This window comes from Corvus moneduloides, chromosome 22 (genome assembly GCF_009650955.1).
Source record: "Corvus moneduloides isolate bCorMon1 chromosome 22, bCorMon1.pri, whole genome shotgun sequence".
In the NCBI taxonomy this organism is placed as follows: domain Eukaryota; kingdom Metazoa; phylum Chordata; class Aves; order Passeriformes; family Corvidae; genus Corvus; species Corvus moneduloides.
In genome coordinates, this window is record NC_045497.1 from 2,800,001 (window position 1) to 2,822,592 (window position 22,592).

General features: G+C 48.6%; 2 protein-coding genes across 3 annotated transcripts in view; one reads left to right on the top strand and one right to left on the bottom strand.

Moving 5' to 3' along the window:
- LOC116454876 (probable glutamate receptor) lies at window positions 1-11,146 on the top strand. Of its 2 annotated transcripts, none has more exons than XM_032131961.1 (11): window positions 1-182; window positions 1,361-1,469; window positions 3,086-3,117; window positions 4,116-4,175; window positions 4,866-5,045; window positions 5,862-6,088; window positions 6,351-6,448; window positions 6,960-7,177; window positions 7,650-7,875; window positions 8,337-8,584; window positions 9,301-11,146. In XM_032131961.1, exons 1-11 carry the CDS (start codon window positions 84-86, stop codon window positions 9,400-9,402), a joined length of 1,599 nt encoding a protein of 532 aa, XP_031987852.1. In that variant the 5' UTR covers window positions 1-83; the 3' UTR covers window positions 9,403-11,146. The 2 variants fall into 2 exon arrangements, with proteins under 2 accessions (XP_031987852.1, XP_031987850.1); XM_032131959.1 differs by having other exon boundaries at window positions 4-182; window positions 1,358-1,469.
- PANK4 (pantothenate kinase 4 (inactive)) overlaps window positions 11,003-22,592 on the bottom strand; it is an 18,475-nt gene continuing 6,885 nt past the window's right edge. Inside the window, exons 6-19 of the mRNA XM_032131958.1 lie at window positions 22,294-22,447; window positions 21,413-21,594; window positions 19,929-20,010; window positions 18,724-18,824; window positions 17,950-18,105; window positions 17,022-17,134; window positions 16,468-16,555; window positions 15,090-15,241; window positions 14,586-14,641; window positions 14,020-14,069; window positions 12,734-12,841; window positions 12,478-12,578; window positions 11,951-12,019; window positions 11,003-11,398 (exon numbers count right to left, since the gene is read on the bottom strand). Coding sequence (XP_031987849.1) covers window positions 11,185-11,398; window positions 11,951-12,019; window positions 12,478-12,578; window positions 12,734-12,841; window positions 14,020-14,069; window positions 14,586-14,641; window positions 15,090-15,241; window positions 16,468-16,555; window positions 17,022-17,134; window positions 17,950-18,105; window positions 18,724-18,824; window positions 19,929-20,010; window positions 21,413-21,594; window positions 22,294-22,447 — 1,626 coding nt within the window. The 3' untranslated portion in view covers window positions 11,003-11,184. The remainder of the gene's footprint in view (window positions 11,399-11,950; window positions 12,020-12,477; window positions 12,579-12,733; window positions 12,842-14,019; window positions 14,070-14,585; window positions 14,642-15,089; window positions 15,242-16,467; window positions 16,556-17,021; window positions 17,135-17,949; window positions 18,106-18,723; window positions 18,825-19,928; window positions 20,011-21,412; window positions 21,595-22,293; window positions 22,448-22,592) is intronic.

Sequence of the window (22,592 nt, forward strand, 5' to 3'; positions counted from 1 at the left end):
CAAAGCTCCAGGTGCCCCCGGTCCGAGCTGGCACGTTCAGAGGCCACTCCTCCTCCTCCCTCGGGTATTTAACCCAGCACTGGATGCCTGAGTCCGTGGGATTTCCACTCCTCCTGTGCCGGGCATCCCGAGCTGCTCCTGCACAGACGCCCGGACGGGACAGACGGGCCAAGGGAGTCGCTGTAAGTGAGGAACTGCTTTCAATTTGCGCTCTGGTTCTGGCAAGGGGCAAAGCCTGGTGTCACAGCCTCCTTGCTGGCTTTTTTACCCAGCTTTACACCCTATTTGTGCTCTTAGATAAGCAAGCAGTGTGTTTAACAACTTTCTTTCCAAGGTGATGCCAGCAATGTATTACCAGCTCTGATTAGTTTGGGGTTTTTTTAAAGGAGGCCACTTGAAACTAAGATGATTTTGTTGCATTGGAAGGGAAAAGGAGCAGGAATTTACAGGTTAAACCTACCAGGAAAAGTGCAGCTCCTGTCTGGCTCAGCCTGAAGGCTGCTGCTTCTTTTCCTTTATTTTCCCCAGTGGGTGATGCAGCTGCTCTGGCAACAGCCAAGAGCAGCAGCCACTTTGTCTAAAAAGTGGTTGTAGAATAAAGTCAGTGTTGGTTGATCCATAGCTCAGATCTCCTCTGTCCCTTCACAACGATCAAAATATTCCCATTTGGAAGCATTTTTTAACAGCAGCACCAACAAAATCAGCTTTGAAATTTAACCCGGAAAGAATCTTCTGTGGAGGTTTCAGTTATTTCTCCCATTAGGTGAAAAACACAGGGAAAAGAAGTGAGGGAAAGTACTGAGCTGTAATGCCAAGAGTTTTCATGGGAGTGCAAGACTGGGGAGATTTCCTAAAAGCTGATGAGGTAAGATAAATAATCCAGTGTTTTCTGAGCATCAGTCAGCAGCAAGTAATGCCACGTGTAGTATATTTTTGCCTACACACTCTCATAAATGGTAAGTTTTCTTGGGCATTTTTAATTTGTTTTTTAAAGTTTCTGGTGTCATAATGGTGCCCTGATTCTTGTTTGACACTTGGACAACAAATACAATTAAAAATATTGCTGCTGCTTCCTCTCCTCCCCTTTCCCTGGGGAAGAACCCACAGGGAGAGAACCACCAGTGGGTAAATCCCCTTTTTTAGGTTTGTCACATCCTTTTTGCTGCAGTGGGGACTTCACCAGAGCCTTTCTTTAGTATTTGTTCTGGCTGAGCTCTGCAGTGACTGTTTTCAGCTGGAGACTTTGTTTGGAATCATGGACCTACAGGAAAAGGTGCAGAAAATCCAGGACAAACTGATCTCACCCAGTGATGAGGAACTGTAAAACCAGGTTTAACTGCTTGCCTTTCACCTCCAGCAGGAAGGTTCCTTTAGAACAGCAGGAATCTCTGCTCCAATGGATAAAGGTCTTCACTTCACGATCTGTGTGGTTACAGCTGTGCTGCTCCTGAGGGAATCAAGCCAGGCAGGTGAGGAAAATGATCCCGAAGTGTTGGCTGCACCCAAATCTGGTTTTGTTCTTCAGAACATTAATTTGTTCAGTTTTCACCTGCCAGTGCTTGCAGGATTTTATCTTAATCTCAGAATTTGCTTTCAAATGGGTTATTAAGAGATTCCCCAGGGCTCACCTTGTGACTGGCTTTGTGAGTGCTGCTACCAAGTGGCTTTGATGTCACCAAGTGGCTTTGCTGCTCCAGTTGAAAACCAGATGACAGAGACAGGGGAGATGAAAAAGCCAAGAAAAAGGGTGGGTTTAGGTGTGATTATTGTGGTTAAAGCTGCACTTCTTTGAGTTTATGTTCCCTTGAGCTGCAGCAAGATGTGCTGAGGATGGGGGAGAAAACTGAGGTGAGGTGGCCAGTCCTGACCAGTGCCAGGAGCCTTTTCCCCAGGAGTTCAGCAGGAGCAAAGAAGGGCAAGCTCAGAGCAGCAGGAGCAAAGGAAAAGCTGATTTTTGCAGCCACAGTCGCTTCCTGCAGCCACCAACCTACAGGGAAGGGAGGGATGAGCCCTTCCCCTTGTCCCGTGCTCCTGCAGCCTCTCAGGAGGATTCCCAGGACGGGGCCTCGCTGCTGGGAAGTGTCCCTGCCCTGAGCTGGGGTTGGTGCTGCAGCCCCATCGCCCCTGGGCCTTTCAGGAGGGCTCACAAAGGGGCTTTGAGCTGGGAACTGGAGCCCTCAGAACGCTCTGCTGGCTTCCAAGGAACCCCACAGGCCCTCAGAAAGGGGCCTCCAAATCCTGCTGCTGGCTTTAAAGGGTTTCTAAAGGGAGACAAGAGAACTCCTTTGTGAAGGTTTCCAGCCCCCACGGAGAACTGTGGTGGAGAGGGAAAAAACAGGTTTTGTTTTACAATAATGTGGAGTTCAGCACAAGGCCAGAAGATGCAGCACCAAAGAAGGAATAATAAATACATAATGAATGAATATGCTGTTATATTTAGTGAAAAACTCACAGCTTTTGCTTGAAAGAGTGAAAACACCCTGCATTTTTTGGTTAACCTTGAGGGATTTTTGGCTTTTGCACTGTGAATTCTCTGATTCCAAGGAGCAGTGCTAAGCAGATTCTAGAAAAATTATTCTGGGAAATTAATGAGCCATATATTGACAAAATCGTGGTTTTAATTCTGCATCTCAGATAGAGAACCTGTCAGCAGTAGGGGGGAAAGGAAGAGTAAGGAAAAACAGTGTCTGGGAAGTGGGTGGTGAGGAACTTTAGGCTGTTCAGGGGGCTTCTCCTCAGGGGAAAATGGGGCTTGGCAGGGATGGGGGCAAATCTTGGCTGTGTGAGGAAGCAGCAGAGCTGGTGCTGCCCCTCCTCAGGGATCGATTGGCTGTGCAGGACCCATCCCTCGGAGGGTGAGTGACATTAAGTGACATCATTGAGTGACATTAGAACCTCCTGCAGCCCCACTCCTGTCTCTGCCTCTCTTTGTGCTCCGGGGGAGGAAACAAAGGGAGTTTGGGAGTTGAGGGTGATCGTTCCGATTATTTCAGTGCACTGTGAAATGAGGGCATGAAATGCCACTTTTGAGGAGCTGTAAATACAAGCCCCACACAAATCTGATTTTTTTGTTGTATTTTTCCAGGAGCTGGGAGGAATGATGATGCTGTGAGTAAGGTATGTTTGAGTTCATTAGTGCATGAAGGCATAGGGCAGATGATCTTACATTTTAAATTCAGAAGCAGTGGTCAGAGTGCAATGATTTTAATCTGTGGAGAGTTATTCTTTTAAGTACACTGTTCATGGCTGACTGGGTTTTTGCTCGTTTGTTTGTTTGTTTTTGTGGTTTTTTTTAACTGAATTTTTTGTCCAGAGCTCAAAATTCAGTCGTGCCCCAGGGAAGAATCTGTCAGTAGCCCTCTCTTACGGCTGGTAGAGTTGGGGAACTTGTGATCACAGCTTCCAAGACAAAGCTCATCCCTCAAACCCTTCCATTGCACAGAGAGAATTAAACCAAGATCATTTGGCTCCTGGAAGGACTGGAGCTTCTTTGGCAGATCTTGTACTGGATAAATATATTTATATATTCACACACACATGTACACATTCTCTCTCTCTATCTAGAAAAATCACCCTGTAATTTTACAATAAGCAGATACGTTTAAGACCAACAAACCTCATAGAATTTGACCTTTCACTGGCAAAAGCTTAAATTGCCCTGAAGTGGCTCTGATGAGGAATCCTCTCGAGCTGGGTGACTCTGTGAAATTGGAGGATGTATCTTTAATTCACAGAAGTGAATCCGCGTTTTCCTCTCCTCCTCCTCTCAGGTTTCCAACTGTTCTGTGTCTCCTGGAATTGCTCTCTAATGAGACCTTAATTGGCTGCTAATTCTTTTGTCTGCAGCACGAATTGGTCTCTTGGGAAGGCTGTGCACACCATCTGAGGAACTGCAGCAGCGTTTGAAGCGATTTTTGTTTGCACCAGGCAATAAAGGGAAAGGCTGTGATTCATTAATTAGTTAGGAAACAGCAGCAGTCACTGCAGCTCACGGGGCAGGTTTAGGGCTGGTTTAACACAGGCACACCCCCTGCACCTCCCAGGTAAGGCCCAGCCTGGTGGGGCCACGCCTGGGACTTTGAAATCCAACTGTTCCTTCATTTTCTGCTTTGCAGGGCACAGACTCACGGGGAGCAGCCGAGGGTCTTCCAACCCTGACTGTCACAACGATCCTGGTAAGGCCGTGACAGCGGCAGGGCACAGCTGGAGCTGCACTTTGCCTTTTATATCCCACCCATTTATGTGCAGGTGGTGTTTTGGACTGGCTTTGACAGTGATGGCCCCGTTCCTCGCAGTGCTTTGGGGCTGGCTCAGGGGTGGAGAGGTGCCAGCTGTGGGCAGTGGGAGGATTTGGGGGCTGTGGCTGGGGGCACAGGGCTGTGTCAATGCTCTGGGGAGGCAGCCAGGCCTCTCTGCTGAGCTACCCCTGAGGGGCTCAGCTCCCTGAGTGTTGTTTCTGCCCTGACTTGGGAACAATGTAAAGGTCACAAGGGACAAAACCAGGCTATAAAATCCCCCAAATGCATCACCAGGTGCCCCAGACAAGCAGGACTTTCAGGAGAAGCTGCAGCAGTGAATTTCCTGAACCTGATGTTGGGCCCTGCCCAGCCTGTGATGGGCCAAATGAGAAGTATTTGGCTTTTAGGCTGAGAAGAGGTTTTCACTCATTCCCGTGGTGCCTGCGGGATGCAGCTGCCCTGGTGGTGGCTCATGACTCCAGGGAATATCTTCCCAGTCTGGAAGTGTTATCCCTGCATTAACATGGAGAGGAGTAACGGGGAGGGTTTACCAGGGCCGGGTTTAACTCCACTGGGTGTCAGTGCCCTGTGGGAGGCTGCAGCTGTGCCCGTGTCCCTCTGCCACAGGAGGATCCGTACGTGATGGTGCGGGGAGCGGAGCTGGAGGGATACTGCATGGACCTGCTGGGAGCCCTGGCGGGAATGCTGCGCTTCCAGTACCGGGTGAAGGTGGTGGGGGACGGCCAGTACGGAGCCGTGGCTGCCGGCGGCAACTGGACCGGGATGATCGGGGAAATCCTCCGGCGGGTAACTCCCAGTTTGTGTTCCTGACCAACTCTGCAGGGACAGGACAGCAGGAGCAGCTCTTGGGCTTCCTTAGGATTTGCTCAGGGACTGAGGAACTCGGGGTTCTCCTGCCTGGAGTGTAGAACTGATGAGCAGCAAGACTTGGAGTTAGGTTTGGCCTCCAGAGATGGAAATAAGGCACAAGGAGACAACAGCCACAGCAGGAAACCCGTGTTACAGCCAGGCACTCCCAGGGCAGCACTTGTCTGTCTCAGTGTTGCTCTGTAGCTTGTGAGACTGTGCAGACACCTTGGCAAAATTTACCCTGAGCTTAACCTCTGGGTGAGACTCATTTCATTCAGAATGGCCATGCCCAGGCTCCTCAAGAGCTGCTCGAATTCACATTTCACCCCATCAGGTGCATTCCCTGGGGCTGATGTTCTGCCGTTTGTGGGGAACACTTCAGTTAAAGCTCTTTGCCCCTCTGAGCTCAGTCTGTGCCCAGCTCTCAGCCAGACTCAGACAGGAGCAGCCTTTTGTTCTGGGTGAGCAAACCCAGCTCGGCTCCTGCTGCAGAAGGAAACCAGAAGCCCCAGATATCAACCAGCACCTCACTGTGAAGGATTCCATTGGGTGGAATTCCATTCCAATGATTTCCATAGGAAACCTGTCCTGTTCCTTGGGGCTCACATCCCAAGGCTGTTGACTTGGGGAAGTGATGCCATTTCAACACCTGCCCACTCAGCCAGGGAAGCACCTGCTTGAGGGACAGAAATGTTTGAGGGACTGAAATGTTCCCTGGGCTGGGTGGTTGATTGGTTTTCATCTCCTTGGCAGGAAGCTGACATTGCAGTGGCTCCACTGACCGTCACCTCAGCCAGGGAAGAGGTGGTGTCCTTCACCACGCCCTTCCTGCAGACTGGGATTGGGATCCTGCTCCGGAAGGACACGGCCTCCCAGGACGTGTCTTTCTTCCACTTCCTGTCTCCTTTCAGCAAGGAGACCTGGACAGCCCTTTTATTCGCTTACCTGCTCACGTGCTTCTGCCTCTTTCTTGTTGCCAGGTACAAATGCATTTGTTTCACAGATTGTGTTCAAGTCAGTGGATTTCTCACCTATGAAGAGATTAGAAAGTCCCAGGGAGCATTTTGCTTTGAGGAGCCCTCTGTACAGGTCCAGTACAAGGGCTAAGAAAGCTTAAGTCCTGTCAGGTTCAGCCAGCATCATGAGTCGGATCTCCCCATGAGGAACACCAGATCTCTTGATGAGGATTATTTTTGTTTTTTCCCTCTGAATGTCTGGTTTTATCCTGTCATTTTCCCACAGACTGAGCCCCTGTGAATGGAATGAGCCAAAGAATGAAGAGAACCACTTTACCTTCCTGAACAGCCTCTGGTTTGGAGCAGGAGCACTCGCCCTGCAAGGTGAGCTGGGAGGATGCACCAGAGCAGCGCCAGCAGGGTTTTTAAACTGCTGGTACACCCAGCTTCTTCTGTGACTTCTGCGATGTGCTCTTGGGGGAAAAGGTGTCTCAGTAGGGACACTTGGAGCACTAAACCAGTGTGGGGAGGTGTGATTACAGACCTGCTGGGGTTGTACATGTGATTGCCTCCAGCTGGGAAATGTTTTCTGCTGTAACCACTGCTCTGGGCAATGCCCAGCTGACCAGGCTTGGCTGCTTTGAACAGAGGAGTTGTTTGTGTAGCTTTGGGCCGCTGCTGCTGCTCCAGCCCTGCACTGCGGCGTTGGTGCCACTCACCAGCACAGTGGGGCTCTCCAGGCTCAGGCTCTGCTGCAGGGCAGGATCTGCAGTTTGCCTTTATTTAAAGGCAAGTCTCCCACTCAGGCTGGTGGATCTGCAGTTCTTGGTGTGTCTCTGGCCACACATCCCCTCCCCTGTGGTTTACTGTGATTTATTGTTTCCCCGTGGTGCAGGTGCCACCCCCCGGCCCCAGGCGCTCTCGGTGCGGGTCATCGCTGTGGTCTGGTGGCTCTTCACCCTGGCCCTGCTGGCCGCCTACATCGCCAACTTCACGGCCCTGCTGAGCTCTGGTAGCGAGCAGCTCCCCATCCAGACCTTTGAGGACCTGGTCAAGCAGAGGAATCTGGAGTTTGGGACACTGGAGGGCTCCTCAACTTTCTACTACTTCAAGGTGCAGAGAATCTTGTGGTCCCCACACACAGGGGCTGTAGAACTGCTGAGCTGGGGCTGAGTCACCCAGCTCAGGCCTTGTAACCCCTACAGCACCCTCATCATTGTTGACTCTCTCAGTTTTCCTATAATACTTCAAATAATATGGTTATTGTTCTGGTCACCCCTTCCTCCACCTCTTCTCACAAGAAGGCAGGCACAGAACTCTATTTTTATTCTGTATTCTTTAAAAATCTCTGTACTCTTCAGGGGCTGCCCTTGTGTACCTCGAGCAGCAGGTGCCATCTATGACACTTGTACCCCTGTGTGATGCCTGTCCCCAGTGTTGGGGACAATCTGTGCTTGCAGGGGTTCACACATGGTTTAAGTGCTCTTCTCCAAATGTTTTAGAACCCTTGCACATACAGGCAGTTTTTTATTTTTTTGGTGTTGTCTCACACGTGAGTTTGACACTTGGGATTTTTGGGCTGCAGAACTCCAAGAACCCCATCCACCAGATGATCTATGAGTACATGGAGAAGAGGCGGGAGCACGTTCTGGTCAAGACCTACCAGGAGGCCGTGCAGCGCGTGATGGACTCCAACTACGCCTTCATCGGCGAGTCCATCTCGCAGGACCTGGCGGCCGCCCGCCACTGCAACCTCATCAGGGCCCCCGAGGTCATCGGGGCCCGGGGCTTCGGCATCGCCACCACCCAGGGTGAGTCCCTGTGCTCCTCTTCTGTCCCACTCCTCCCTGGGATGGCAGGGGCTGCAGGAGTAGGGACAGAGCAACGGGCCAGAGCCAACACTGCTGTCGAGGGTGACCAGACTGAAAAAGCTGCAGGGTCCCTGTTCTGTGGGGAATTATCACTGGCACTTACTGGCTCTCACTTTGAACTCTAATCCACAAATATTCCATCTCCCAGGGGTGTCCCTGGCCCCAGGAATGCAGATCCCATAAGGCAATGAGCAGGGGACAGTTTGCTCATGTCCTTCCCTAAGCACCCTCGCTCTGCCCTTATCCCACAGGTGTTACCCCCTCTGTGGGCAGGACAGGGGCGCTGTTAGCCAGGAAAAGCCCTTGGCAGGGGCTGTTGTGTTCAGTGACACCCGACCCCACACCCATTAACAATGTGCAACCAAACCATGGCTCCTCTCTCTCCCTCTCCCGCTGCCCAGCATCCCCCTGGACCAAGCCTCTGTCCATCGCCGTCCTCAAGCTGCGCGAGTCGGGCGACCTGGATTACCTGCGGAACAAGTGGTGGGAGAGCAGCTGCCTGCGGCAGAGCCGGGACCGCTGGGGGCCCCTGGAGCCGCCGGCGCTGGGGGGGCTCTTCCTCACCCTGGGCATCGGCCTCGCCCTCGGCATCCTCGCGGCCCTGGCCGAGCTCTCCAGCAGCAGCCGCCGCGTGGCTGCACACGCCAAGGTGGGCCCCGGCTCCTGCCCTGCCTCCCCGTGTCCCTCCTTCCACCAAGGTGGGCCCCAGCTCCTGTCCTGCCTCCCCGTGTCCCTCCTTCCACCAAGGTGGGCCCCAGCTCCTGTCCTGCCTCCCCGTGTCCCTCCTTCCACCAAGGTGGGCCCCAGCTCCTGTCCTGCCTCCCCGTGTCCCTCCTTCCACCAAGGTGGGCCCCAGCTCCTGTCCTGCCTCCCCGTGTCCCTCCTTCCACCAAGGTGGGCCCCAGCTCCTGTCCTGCCTCCCTGTGTCCCTCCTGCACCAGCCAGGCCCCACCATTTCCACCCTGACCTTGGTTTTCCTAAGGAAAGCTGTGCAGTTACTCCTTAAAGCAGCAAACTTTCACAGCTTGGGCATGTAGCCTGGACAGCAGAAAATGGGTTTGTAGCCTGAACAGCAGAAATACAATAAAATAAAGCCCTAGCACCCAGCCACCTCCCCCCCAAAAAAATTAAATAACATTCCCTGTAATCCCAAGGCAGCCAAACTGCATTCCACTAGTCTGGGTGTTAGAGAGGACAGTGAATGATCCATAACGAGTTTCTTCTCAGTGGTGGCTGTTCTTCAGTCATTAGACAAGGGAAAGACACAATGAAACTGCACCAGTGCCCTCCCAAGGCTGTGCACATGGAAAAGGTGGATCCACAGAACAACCCACCCCCAGCTTTCTCTCCCCCTTTCTCTTGCAGAAATCTTGCTGCTCTGTTTTCACAGAAGAAATCTGCACTCGTCTACGCATTAAAGGAACCGCCAGACAAAACCAGGAGACGTCAGGGAAAGCAAATGCTTAAGGAGTCTTTGCTGCAGGAATGGGCCTGGGTTAGGGTTGTACCACATCCTAGGAGCTGTATCAGTGTAGGAAGATGTTTTTCTACTAGGCTAGAGTGTTAGTTTGCTAATTACACACACACAGAGCACTTCTGGAGTGGTGGTGGAGCTGCAGACACAAGGAAATGAAGTGGCTTGGAAGAATTTAAATTGATAAGGGGTGGAGTGGAACTGTGGCAAATTGATAAACTGGAGCTGAGCTGGCCAGGATGATGGATCTGTGTTTAGAAGTTCACCTTGTAAGTCCATGAAGGCCTGTAGGAGGAAGTGACTGGGGACAGGTTTATGTGAAGCCTCTGCTACTAATTCCTGTGTGAGGAACAGGTGTGGAACATTAAAGCTCTTGTCTGTTTGTGGTAATCAGGAACAACAGCTTAAGCATTGCAGCTATAAATAGCCTCATCCTGCCCTGCCTGAGCAGGAGGTGTTGGTCCTTGGGAAGGTAAACCCTGAATCAGAACTGACAGTGCTGCTGTTTTACCCCAAACAGGCCCTCCCTGCCCCCCAAACCTGAGAAAGGGAGCCCCTGCCACCAAGGAACCACTGGAGCTAAGAAGTGCCAGGCAGGGCTTGGCCTTTGTCCCTTCCCATCACAGAATACTCCATCAACACTGTTTGGTGACAGAGAATGTTTTGTTCTTGTTGCCCAAGTGTTGAGGACTGACAGTGGAAATCTATCAGTACCAGAGCAGGGGATGAGTCAAACACAGCCCAGCCCCAGCTCCCCTGCAAGGGGAGATGTGAGGGAGTTTTGCATCACTCTCCTGCTCCCAAAGAATGCTGGAAGTTCAGGGGAACAGTTTTCTCAGCTGCATGTTAAACACTTTCCTCATTAAGCTGTTTTTCCTTTCAGAGCTGGATGACTGAAGCATGTGAATGTTAGGGCAAATTGCTGGTTAGATCACTCCACTTATGTACTGCACAGCTGAAGGAGGGAAAAAGCAAATTGGGTTCCTTGGGAATGGCTGTAATTGCACTGCAGGAACAAAGACTCCAATCCTTGTCAGTCCCAGCAGGGAGAACTGAAGGCAACAGAAACCAGGGGCCCTCAGGCTGGCAAGGTCCTGGGTGATCCTGAATCCAGCACTGCAACGTCCCTGTGAGGACAACTTAGTGAGACTCAGCTTCCAGCTGCTGTGAAGGAATTCAGTGTAGCTGCAGGACTCCTGCTAATGGGAACAAACATGGGGTAAGGGATTCCAAGGGTTGGGAAACCAGGCCTGGTCCTTCTCTCAGACTGCAACAGCTCTGCTCAGACACAGCCTGAGCAACGTTTGTGGGGTGAGAAGGTGGATCAGCCCTCCCATCAACTGAGCTGCACAGAGCGGGAGAGCTGTAGGTAAGTTTAAAAGCTGAAAATGCAACATCAGGCTCACTTAGCACTTAAAAACTATTTGGTACATGCCGTGTCAGTGCTGGCAGAGTAGGCAGAGATGTATAAAAAAGGTTTCATTGACATTTAAATATATTTCTATATGAATGTCTCACAGAACAAAAAAATAAAGTCTTTTCATCACAAATACTGCAGCATTAAAATAAACACTTACCAAAATAAACAATGAGTGATATACATATATATATTTGAGTGTGTAGACTATAGAGTGAATCATATTGTCGCTTTTTAAGTCACAAAAGCACAATATAAATATGGAATTTCCTGTGAACTCTTTTCCCTGTTGTAATAAAAATACATTCTTTACAGTTAAAGTAAAACTAGTGCAAGTCCATCGGCCGTGCCAGCTCCATCATTTACAGGGCACTTCGTACTTGAAGATGACGCTGAAGATTTTGCCCCCGAGGCGGTCAGCGAGCCACGAGTTCTTGATGACGGCCAGCTTGAGGCTCTCACACCTGAGCACGGCGTAGTAGTTGGTGTGGATGGCCCTGCCCATGCCCTCGATGACCACCAGGTCCGTCTGCCGCTCCCGCACCAGCACTGCCAGGCCCTGGTCCAGGCGGCTGCAACACAGCGTGGTCAGAGCGGCCACAGCTGCCCCTCCACCTGCAGCCACAGCTGCCCCTCCACCTGCAGCCACAGCTGCTGCCCTGAGCTGCCAGCTGGGATTCTGCACAAAGTTACTGGTGCCCACTGACAGGGGCACCTGAAAGCCAAGGAGATTGATTGTAACGTTGTTTTAAATGCACCCAGCGTGGGGTTTAAAGTTCTGTCCCCAAGAGCAGAACTGAGCAGGAGGAGATAGGTTAAATAAGGTGAAATGATGCTTCTGTCCCAGGGGGTTTTGGCCACCTGCCAAAAACAGGATCTGCCATCAGCCATAACCTGACCTGCTCCTGACCCAGCTATGGCCTGAACACAGACACCTCACTAAGAGCCAAAGGCTGTAAGGCCTGAGCAGTGTCACAGGTCTGTAAATCCACACGATGCAACTCCTGATGGGTGTGCAGATGTGATTTCCAGCAGGAAGGCTGGCTGGGATGCTCCACAGCCAAACCTTTGACCATCCTGCAGCTGAGGGGCACAAATAACAAAGTGGCACTTTGCCCACATACCTCAGATCCAGGCATGGAGAACTGGAGCCCGTCTGAACCAACAGCAGCTTCTCATCCCTCAGTGCAGAGCTGTTCAAAAAGACAAAAATAATAAACAGCTGCTTCAGCAGGGCCTTGCACATCTGGGAATGAGCCAGAGAAGCAGGAATATTGAAGCCTCTTTCACAAAGGCTTTCTTTGCTGCAGGGACTTCAGCAGGAAACACAATGTTTCCTTGAGCACAAGGATTGCTCAGTCAGCCCTGCATCCTCTCTCAGGGACACTCTGTGACATACACGGATTTGCCTCTATTAGCATAGAAAATTCCTGGTGGAGCAGCTGGAGTGCTTGTCAGGGAAGACACAACATGAAATAGAACTATGGGTGTGCCAGAAAGACCCAATTTCTCTATTTTTCACTTGAATGAAAGTAAAGCTCTGCCTTGGGCTGAGGCTGCAGGTCACAGATGCTACTGAACAGTGCAATACAAAGGCAGGCTGTGCCCAGGATCTGCTCTCCCCAGGGAGGTGTGACAGACTGGTGCTTACTGGATCACAGGGTCCATGGCCGCGATGCGCTCGGTCACGATCAGGGACTCGCTGTAGGTGACGTCGTTGAGGGCAGGGCCAGAGTTACAGGCCAAAATCACCTGGGGGAAGGTGCCAGGAGAGGTCACACAGTCAGGCTCCGGCATTCCAGGCTTTCGGATTATTCCCAGTTTGGCAGAGAAGTTCCTGCTGGTGGGCAGTGACACCTTCCAGCAGTTACCAAAACTCCACAGGAATGCACAAGGAAACCACTCACCTCTGTCCCTCTAGAAAGGAGCTCTCGGACAAAAGGAAAGACTCCTAAAATTATGTCTATCCCACTGTTATCTGCGAAAATTAAGGCACATTTATGAGGGGGACCCTCCTGCAAGAGAAAACCAATGCATTCAGGATGGAGCACCACTCACCTCAGGGAACAGTTTGTTATTCACAGCCACTCCTCCAAACCCCCACATTTTATACCATCGAACGCTTGAGCCTTTGGGTCTGGATTGCAGCAAATTCGCAGCACACACCAGTGACAAACAGGAGTTATGGGGCTCCCTGCTGGTATCTTTGCACAGGGGTTTAAAACGGCCTCGAGTTCCTGTGCTGTGTTTGAGACAGGGCTCTCAAACTCCAGCAATAAAACCTCCACCTGCCAACTCAAGCCAGGCCTAACCCCAGAGTCAGGCTGTGATCCTGAACGTGCTGGGTGCCAGCTGGACCTACCTTGGAGAGTGTTTTAAGCCAGCCTGGTGCTGGCTGAACAGGACTCCCTTCTGCCAGAGAAGGGCAGGATGGACTGTGGGGGCAGGGACATCCTAAAATGAAAAGACAGTGCCTATTCTCCATTAACCTCCTCATTTGTTCTCAACCTGTTGTGACACTTAGTTCACTCCAGTTCATACCGGCAGAAGAAGTGAAAAATGCTTAATTCCTAATAAAAACTGTCAGGGCAGTGCTTGTAGTTCCCTAATTATCCCTGTTACCCAAGATTAGCTGGTGCTTTGTTTTAGGATGGAGCATGTAATGATTTGCCATAGTCTGCTCATCCCCAACCTTTAGGCTGTGATTTCCAACAGAGAGATTAACACAAAGACACAAAAGCTTTTCAATTAATCTTAATTAACTGGTAAAAGAGATTACATGGGGGAAAAAAAAAACAAACCCACAACTCTGCTAATTGATAAGTTAATTACTTCCAGCAAGCTCCTACATTAATACCAGTTTTAGTTGGCTACTCAGGGAGAGGAACAACTCAAAACACTACATTTTGGGTTTCTAAATTCAGGAGTCTGGGTGTATGGAAGTAAGTGCCCTGGTAAGGAGGGGAGGCTCTGGAGCAGCTCTGAGAGCAGCTGGGCTCCAGTGGGAATTCAGGGAAGCAGCTTGGGAAGTAACCAAGTGTTAGACTAATTCCTTTATTCCTTTCTTTATGGTGAATTATTGGCGTTTGTTTTGGGCTGTCTGAACAGAGTTCTGTTCAAACCCCACGATTCCCAAGGTGGTTTGTTGATTAAGGTGTTTAATTAGTGGGTTTAGGGCCACCCATGGTCGTACCTTCAGTCGCTCCAGCCACTGGCTGTAGGAATCTTCCAACCAGGGACGTTCTGTGGCACAGACAGAGCAGTGTCAGCATTTCTTATCAACAGCCACTAACTCTTATCAGCAGTCAGTCATTCTGCACATGGTACAAGCAGGAAGTTCATGCTACACACACTGAAGCATTTGAGCTCAGATTTGGAATGTTAAATGTGTAGGTTCACAGAGTTCCCGAGCTCTCAGTTATGGGAATGGCTCCATGAGAGCAGGCCTGGAGTGGAATTTTCACACTAAAGCTCTGGAGTGGAGTGAGCTGGGCCCTGGGCTGGGGGTGCTGGACCCCCCAGGACGCTGTTTCCTGGCAGGGACACAACAGTGAGTGACCATCTCTGTGTTTAAGGAGAGAGTGTGCAGGTTTGATTCCTTTGGAGCATTCCACCCAAACTCTGGATCTGCATTTAGATGACTCTAACAAGCCCTAATGATTCCTTGTCATCATCTGGGGCAGCAGAACCCCCCAAACATTCCCACTCCATTCCCTCATTAACATCCAGCTCCAACCACCAGCACGGATCTCCCCTTACCTTGGAGTTTTGACTTGGCTTCTTCAAACCCAAACTGTGGCTCAGACTCCAGGACACTGGAAAAGGAGAGAAACAAAGGGCAACACAGTTCAACACCTCCATCTCACCAAGTGGAATTCCAACATTTCTTTAGCTGGTGCCCAGCAATTTGACTGCACTGGTTATACTGGGGGTGTCTGTGGGTCCCAGGACTGGGAAATGTATTTTGTGCTCATGTTAAAAACAAAAGGCTCATCAGGACATTAAATCAGAGCTCTTATGCTAAGAAGAAACAGCCTCAGCAATGTACATGTTTGTAGATGTTTGCAGGCAGTAGGCTACAGGTAAAAAAGACATTTTTGGGTCTGCAAGGCACCATGAAATGTCATGACTTAAACCAGCTGCAGGGTGTAACAGCGCTGTACAAGGGTTGATGGGGAGATTGGGGAACTTTATTTTTTAGAAAAAAACCACAATTGGACATTCTGTAGCTTGAAGGGTGCTGTTAAAGGATGTAACACCTACTCTGAGACTGCCTTTGCTCCCCAGTCAAAGACATTCCCTGCCAGAAGTCCTTTCACCAGTGCAAACTGCCTCTCCTCCCAGCCCAGGGAGTCCAGGGACTCGATCACGCTCTGGAAACACTTTAAGGCTATTCCGTTTTCTTTCTGCTTTACCTGTAAGACAGTCAGGAAACGTTGGATTTACAGACCAAAATTTCTTACCCATCCTTGGCTGTCTCAGTCCCAAGGCCACGTTCAAGCATCTCCTCTGTGTTCATGGTCTCTCATGGACCAACCAATTACCGTTGTCAGCGTGCTTAGGACCAAGAAAAATCTTTCCTGGATTCTAATAAAAAGCTTCATGAGTGCCAGGATATGATCTATAGCCCAAGAATTACTTTTCTTAGCAAGTTAGAGGCGCAACAGATCTTGAGCAGATTGGGAAACAGATCTCAAGCAAGCTGGGGAATGGGAGAGTGGACACACACAAACCTTGTAGCAGTAACATGATGCATCAACCCCAGGAAATCACCACCAGCAGTGCCACAAAATCTGAAGGGTGGTTTTGTTTTTGGGTTTTTTTGCATCATCCCAAATTCTCAGCAGCTCTCCCCTTTTTTTCTCTGCTCTGTCTTTGCTGAGATCAGTGTTACAGGGTGAGTTCTCTTAGGAAATTTAAAACGATTCTGGGTACCAAAATCTTGTCTTGGCAGTAACTTGTCTGAATTACCAGAGGGAAACATAAGCAAAGGGCATCTCACATGTGTTCTACCCCTTTTTCAGAGTGAAGACAGTGCAGCCACGGAGAACTTCCTCTGTATTTTGCAGAAATATGTCAATAGTCAGGGAAAAAGTCTCAGACCAACCACTGGCACTGTTATTATTTGTATGTCACATAAACCGGTGGTGAGGAACGGACCTACAGAAAACTGTTTTTGAGAAATACTGACTGAAATGTCCTCTCCCCAACCACTTCATGTCACAGAAGAAAATACAGAGAGAAAACAGCTGCACAGTGGCAATGAATGGTTTTAAGAGCAGGAGGTTGTGCATTGTGTCCACTCCAACCCAGTGCTGAGCATCTCACAAGTGACAAAGGCAGCCACAGAGGAGTGAATTAGAGCAGGGTCTGGTGACAGCCTGGTGACAGCCACCACACACTGCTCAGCAGGGCTGGCACCAACACTGGCTCCTCAGGGCTATCAGGCAACTGAAGCTGGGGATATTTTGGTCATCATCCTCACCAGGAGCCTGTTCAGGTGAAGGGATTTATTCCCCAGTGCTCTTTCTCCTCCCCCAGCTGCTCACAGCCAGTGCAGGAACTGGTTCCTCATCCCTCCCCTCTGAGCCATCCATCACTTGTACAGTTTCAGAGTACTGGAAAAGTGTCTTGAACTCACCTTGGAATAGGGATCTGGAAAATTGAACTCATTCAAACAGTGTTCCCTTGTATCCAAGAGACTTCTGACTGTTAAGGTACCATATGCACTTTAAAAAGGGAGAAGGGGCAAAAAACAAATCAATTACTTCAAACAGAAAACGTTATTTTTGCCTCTGTCTCCTCCATAAGTCACAGCCCCTCACACAAGCACTACAGCTGAAAGTCACAGGTGCTAAACCCTGGCTCTAAGGGGTAAACCTACAATAAGATTATTTAAATACAGGGAGGGAGAATGTTCAGAATTAACCTGCTGCTATTTTTAATAACCATATACAAATTTTTAATAACAAATTTTCTGCCAAGATCTAATTTCTCTGTTCAACTCCCAACACATGAAATCCAAAAGCTCTGTGCAGAGGATCTGATGTTTGGCACACCAGCTTGCTTGAGCCTTCAGCCTGCTTGGCTTTGTTTGCTCTGCTTCACAACCTGGTTAGCTTTTGGGTGGGCTTTCCCTGTGCTCTGCTCAACAGAAGCAGCAAGTGATGCAAAAGGGAAAATAAAGACACTTACAAGGGCTGCTGCCTGAGTGTCTGCAGCTTATTCCAGTATTTCTGGCGGAATTTCTCAGCTCTCTCCACTGCATCCACAGAGTCTGGCTGACTGGCTGCAGCTCGCTTTGCCACCTGGCACAGAAATGAGGCAACACTGGAGTTACCAAATTAACTCTTCCTCCTTGTAACTGATGTGAAGTTCAGTCTGAGCAATAACCCCTCCATCTGCCTTCCTGTTCTGTGCCTGCAGCCCGGCTGCTCCCTCCCACACAGCACCTCCCAACTTCCCTTCATTCCAAACAGTAAACAACAATTTTAATGTGTCTTTTCATCCCAGAAGATTTAAAGTTTGTTTTCCAGACTGTACTTTCAGAAATTAAGCACAAGTTCTAACTACTTAGAGGAGGGGAAAAAATAACTGCACATAGACCAAAGGAGAAAGAGGCAGAAATTTAATGGTGCACATCGACCCCTTGTGCTCTCCTTTTGTTTACTCCAGTGAACTGCCTGAATCAGCTTCAGTGCAGAAAAAAATAACTTGTGTCTGATTCAACTGTGCTCTTCCCGCGAAGACTGACTGTGAGGCAGCAGGACTGCTCCCAGAGAAGGAACAACCCAAGGATCTCTGGCCTTTGGTTGTGTAACTGTCCTGCTTGAAGCTCTGTACAGAGAGGTCCAACTGCCATTCAATAGAGAAAATGCTTTGAAAACACCTTTCAGAAGCTAAAAAGAAGCATCACAGAAGAACATTTCTGCCTTTGAAGGGGCCAAACCCTTCCTTAAGGGACTGGGACAAAGTCAGGTGCCTCTGTTACAGGGAAAGAGGGGCTGCACTTCCAGAGGGGTGAAACAGCAGGAATGTTTTACAGGACAAACATGGTGCTTCACAGAAGATCTGTTTACTAAATACCTGTGTCACCCAAACAGGACTGTTTTGTGACACTCACCCCATCCAGTGCCTCCTCAAAGCAGGTGAGCCAGTATTTTCTGGCCATGGCATCATCTGTGAGGTCAACAGTGTCTGGGATATAGGTGGAGGGGTCTTTCAGCAGTGGCAGGTTAACAAGTGGTCTCTCCAATCTGTCCATTTCCAGCATATCAAACTAGAGGAAAATGGAAAGAGATGGATTAGAACTCACTCAGAAATTAATTCACAATGAATTAAACTAGCACAAGGGCTGCAGAAGTCCAGCCACAGTTAAGACTGACAGATTTGCAGACAATTATAGGTCACCATAAATAATCCAGTTCCCTCTGTGGATTATTTTATCCATGCCCACCCCATAGACAGAAATCATCCAGTGTGAAAATATTACCCACTGAGAAATCAGAATTGCTGCACTGTCAGTGAATTTAAGAGATGACTGGGCTTGTGCTCTTCTGTCCAATCTTGTATTTGTCCTCTCATAGGAAGCTAATTAACGCTGCTTAATGATGGTGGAACATGAAATTCCAAATTCTGAGGTATTTCAGCTGCAGCAAAATCCAGCTGCTCCAGAGTAAGAGACAAACATTCCCTCCACTTTGGTGAAGGAGAGTAAGACAAAGCAGCAGCCAGTCTGTTCGAGGAGACATTCCATCCAACACCACACCAGACTGGTCACTTCTCTGGGCACACAGGAGTCCCAGGGGCAAGAAGCAACCAGCTGGAGAATAATGACCTATTTCCAGGTCACCACTGCTAAGAGAACACACACAGGTGTAGGAAAGACAGCACATACTGTACCACTCCGTGTTCTCTGCATGGGGTAAACATCAGGGGACGTGCTCATAAGCCCAGAACTCCCAGCATAATTCTCTCCCCAGCTGTACTGGTTTGGATCTAGAAAAGAGAAAGACACAGACACACATAATCTGAAAATAAAACTGAAAATACTCCTGTGAGTGAGTCTAGAGCCAGCATCCCTCTGAGCAGCTGCTGCACTACACAAGCCAGCTCCCCTTGTCTTTAAAAGCAAACAGAATTTTTCCCTCTAACCCCCAAAAGAGATGTTTCAACCACTCAGTGAATTACCTGCTCCAAAGAGCTTCAACCTGAATGAGACAAGAGACAATTTAAGTTCTAAAATAATTCTTTTTAACCCCCTTTCCTTGTCATTAATCAGCATGCCTTCAAAGCACTATTACTGAGCATTTATTTCTAAATCTAGATCCATTATTAACAAAATAGAATTACAGAACTCTCAAAGCACAATATAAGTTTCAGAGAAACACTAAAGTTATTTCTAGATTTGCCTTATTTGAGAGAAGTTTAATGAGCTCAGATGTACAGTACATGCTGCAGAAGCAATGTCTTTAATTCCTCAGTAGCTGGTTCCTTGCCCATCTCTATCAAATGGGCAGGAAAGAAATTCCAAATCCATTTTTTGGAGGTGTATTTGATACTTACTGAACTAAGTACCCTTAGCAGCCTGTGGCTGTGCCACCATAATCAATGTACCACCTGGCTTGCCAGTACATCAACAGGGGAAAAGGAAAACTAAATAGGCAGAATTCCACCAAAGCACCCTGGATCCAAGGGATCTGGACAGAAGGGTCTCCTCTGTGAGGCTTTTCACTCTCAAACAAATACAGTTTGGAGATGCTGGTCTTCTTCAGTACATTAAAAGAATTCAGAAGTGGCTTCTTAAAGAGGGGAAAACCAAACCCACGTTTCTGCATTTAGAGCTGTGACTGCTCTTGGCAGAAGTGCAGAGAAGAGAAGAGCCCAGTCCTGCTGACTTCTCAAAGGTGAGCAGGAAATCCAGTGAGAAATTAAGATGTCCCTGCCAGAACGTATAAAACCAAAGCCCAGCATCTGTGTTTATTAGTGCCAAATGGATTTATTTAGGCAACAGCTTACATGCAGCCTCTTAAAGAGAAACTTGGACAGTACACTGACATTTCAGAACACAGCATATACAGAACAGAGCAGTGCTGTACTTACTGTCTTGTTCAGCTCCTTTTAAAAATGCCCCAATGGCTCCCAGGTAGCCTTCATGTCTCAGGAACAATGCCTGAACCTCTCCCTGCCACAATATGAAACATTGCAATTGGATGGTCCCTGAGGGCTAACAGGCACTTCTTTTGTCACTAGTTTCACACTTTAATTTAATAGAAACAACTAGAAGATGGTAATAGTCATTTGTGCTACATTCTCACACATTCAGCAACTTTAATGGTGCTTCTGGAACAGCTCGGGGAGGAACTGCTCACGCACATCATTCCCCAGTTATCAAACAGCTGGAAAACACCCATGCACCAGTGGTGTGTGCTCTAAGGCCTTCCCCAGAAAACACCACTGCATCATTCCATGAATATTCAACTCCTCTTGCTTCAACAGGCTGGAAATACAAGGTCATGTGATTCCCAAGTGAAGTGTGTGCCACTGCAGCCAACACGTTTGGAACACTGCTCATTGTCTTTATTTCATTCCACGGCTCTTCAACACCACTCAGACACTGCATTACCCACAGGCAAGCATTCCCCCACCCAAATAATTCAATTATTAATGTAAAATACAGGAGTGCTGGGGAGAAAAACCCTACATCCTCACAGCAGCGCCCCTCAGCTTTCCTAGGCTGGGTGAGACAAAGCCTTTTCCAAGGAAATCAGCAGTGACTGTGGGAACAGCTCACCCTGAGGGGAGCCACAGGGAAACAGCAGCTCCAGCTCACATTTGGATTTGAATCCCTGGCAAAGTGTCTCTTACAACAACCTAAAGCTGCAGTTTTGCAATAGCTTTCTTGGAACTCAACAAAGTTTTACAAAAAGGGACAACGATGGTGAAATAAAGAGGGGAAAACACAGCACACAGGAGCCTCTTGCACGAAGCACTGAGATGAGAAAAAATGGTGTCATCTACTCTATAAAGTTCCTAAAGTGCAGGATTAATCTACCTGTAACAACCATTAATGAGCTTGTGGACTGGACCTTTTTCCTAGTCAAAAATCTTCAGTATTTTCCACAGCTTCAAAACCTGCAAAGAACTTCAGCTTGGTTGATTTGGGGTTTGATTTTCTCTTTAATAACAAAACCCCACTGATGCCAACTGTCTCAGCAGAACAACCCCACACTGCGTGGCCTGGGGGTGGAAAGATGCAAATCAGCAAGAGGAATTGAATAATGATGGTGACTATCTAAGAACACAGTGAAAACTCATTACTTGGAGCTACAAGACAGACTGACAATCAAAAAATTATAATAAAGAAAGAGAGGGAGGGAGGTAGAGAGAGAGAAAAAGGGCCAGACACAACTCCCAGGCATTTCACATTGATTTCACCCCTCCCACAACACATCCCTGCCTTACCTACCTACGGAGCAGCCTTCTAAGCTTACTTCATGAGCAAATTCTTTTATTAAGGTATCCCAATAGCCTAGAAAAATAACTAAAATGTGACTTTGCTGCAGGGAGCCCTGTGTTTTCCTTACCTTGGAGAAGAAGTTGATGCTGTAGGTTATTGTGCGCATGGTGACGGGGTGGCCCCGGATAAAGAACCCTCCAAAATAGATTTTATCCAGGTTGTGCAGTTTGGCATAGAGGCAGGCCAGCTGACCAATGTCATTGCTGATCATGTGGAGCAAACTTTTGGCCATATCTTCTTTGGAAAATTCTGAAAGGGAAGGAAGAGTAAAGAAAATTGCACACAGCTGAGGAAGCTGCAAGGGACCGTGCTTTTCTAACTGAGCCTGCAGTAGGGGAAAGAGAAATCCAGGGTTTGAGCAGCTTTCTTTATGTGTGGAGATGAAAACTGTTACCCCCTGCAAAAACCTCACATTTAAAATGTACTTCAAACAAGGAGGAGTGTGATTTGATTGAAGATATCAGGAAAAAAAAACCCTCACTAAGCCTATGTGAAACATTTATTGAAAAAAACTCCCTGGATGGCAGGAATCCATTTCTTCTCTCTAGGAACCACGGGTGAGGGTTCATCCATCTCTCTTGGCCTGAGATGCACTGCAAGTATTTCACTAAGATACTGCAAATAAACTGCAAATTGTAATAAAACACTGCCAAAAGGCGCTTCTGGAGCCCAGAAGGCCACATCTATTTCCCACAGGAATCAATTCACCCCGGGCTAACCAGACAGCTATTTTTTAATTTTCCCTAGGCTTAGGCAATCCCAAACTGAAAATTTAAATGTCTGCTTATAAAGCAGACTGGAAAATATTTTTAATCAATATTCTGCAGGCAAAACACAAGATCATGAAAGAAGCTGGTGATTATTTTAAGCTCTACTTGCTAGATCAGTATGAAGTTGATTCCCAAGGGCCAGAGGAGATGTTTGGGTAGATCCTTTCCATCCCAGTACCTTTGTCTGCTGTGGTGGACTTCCCAAAGCTGCTGGCAATGAGATTCCCGCTGAGCCCCAGGGTCTGGTAGGCACCTCCATACACGTCCTTCACCAGCATGTCCACGTTGGTGTGCTGGCCCTTTGAGGCCAATTGCAGCAACTCATCAAATTTCTGAGGGTGAGAAGCACAGTTACTGCAGCTGACCTGGGCCAGAGTTCACTGACCAAAACCAGTCTTAGAATTAACCCTGCCAGCCAAAGACAGGTTATTTCTGATTACAAGGGTGTATCCAGAGTCCCCATCAGATCAAACAGAC

Coding starts and splice junctions, on each gene's coding strand:
- LOC116454876 (XM_032131959.1), top strand. CDS start 84: ATGCCTGAGTCCGTGGGATTTCCACTCCTCCTGTGCCGGGCATCCCGA. Junction 4,176..4,865: donor TGACTGTCACAACGATCCTG/GTAAGGCCGTGA, acceptor CCTCTGCCACAG/GAGGATCCGTACGTGATGGT. Junction 8,585..9,300: donor GCGTGGCTGCACACGCCAAG/GTGGGCCCCGGC, acceptor TTTCTCTTGCAG/AAATCTTGCTGCTCTGTTTT.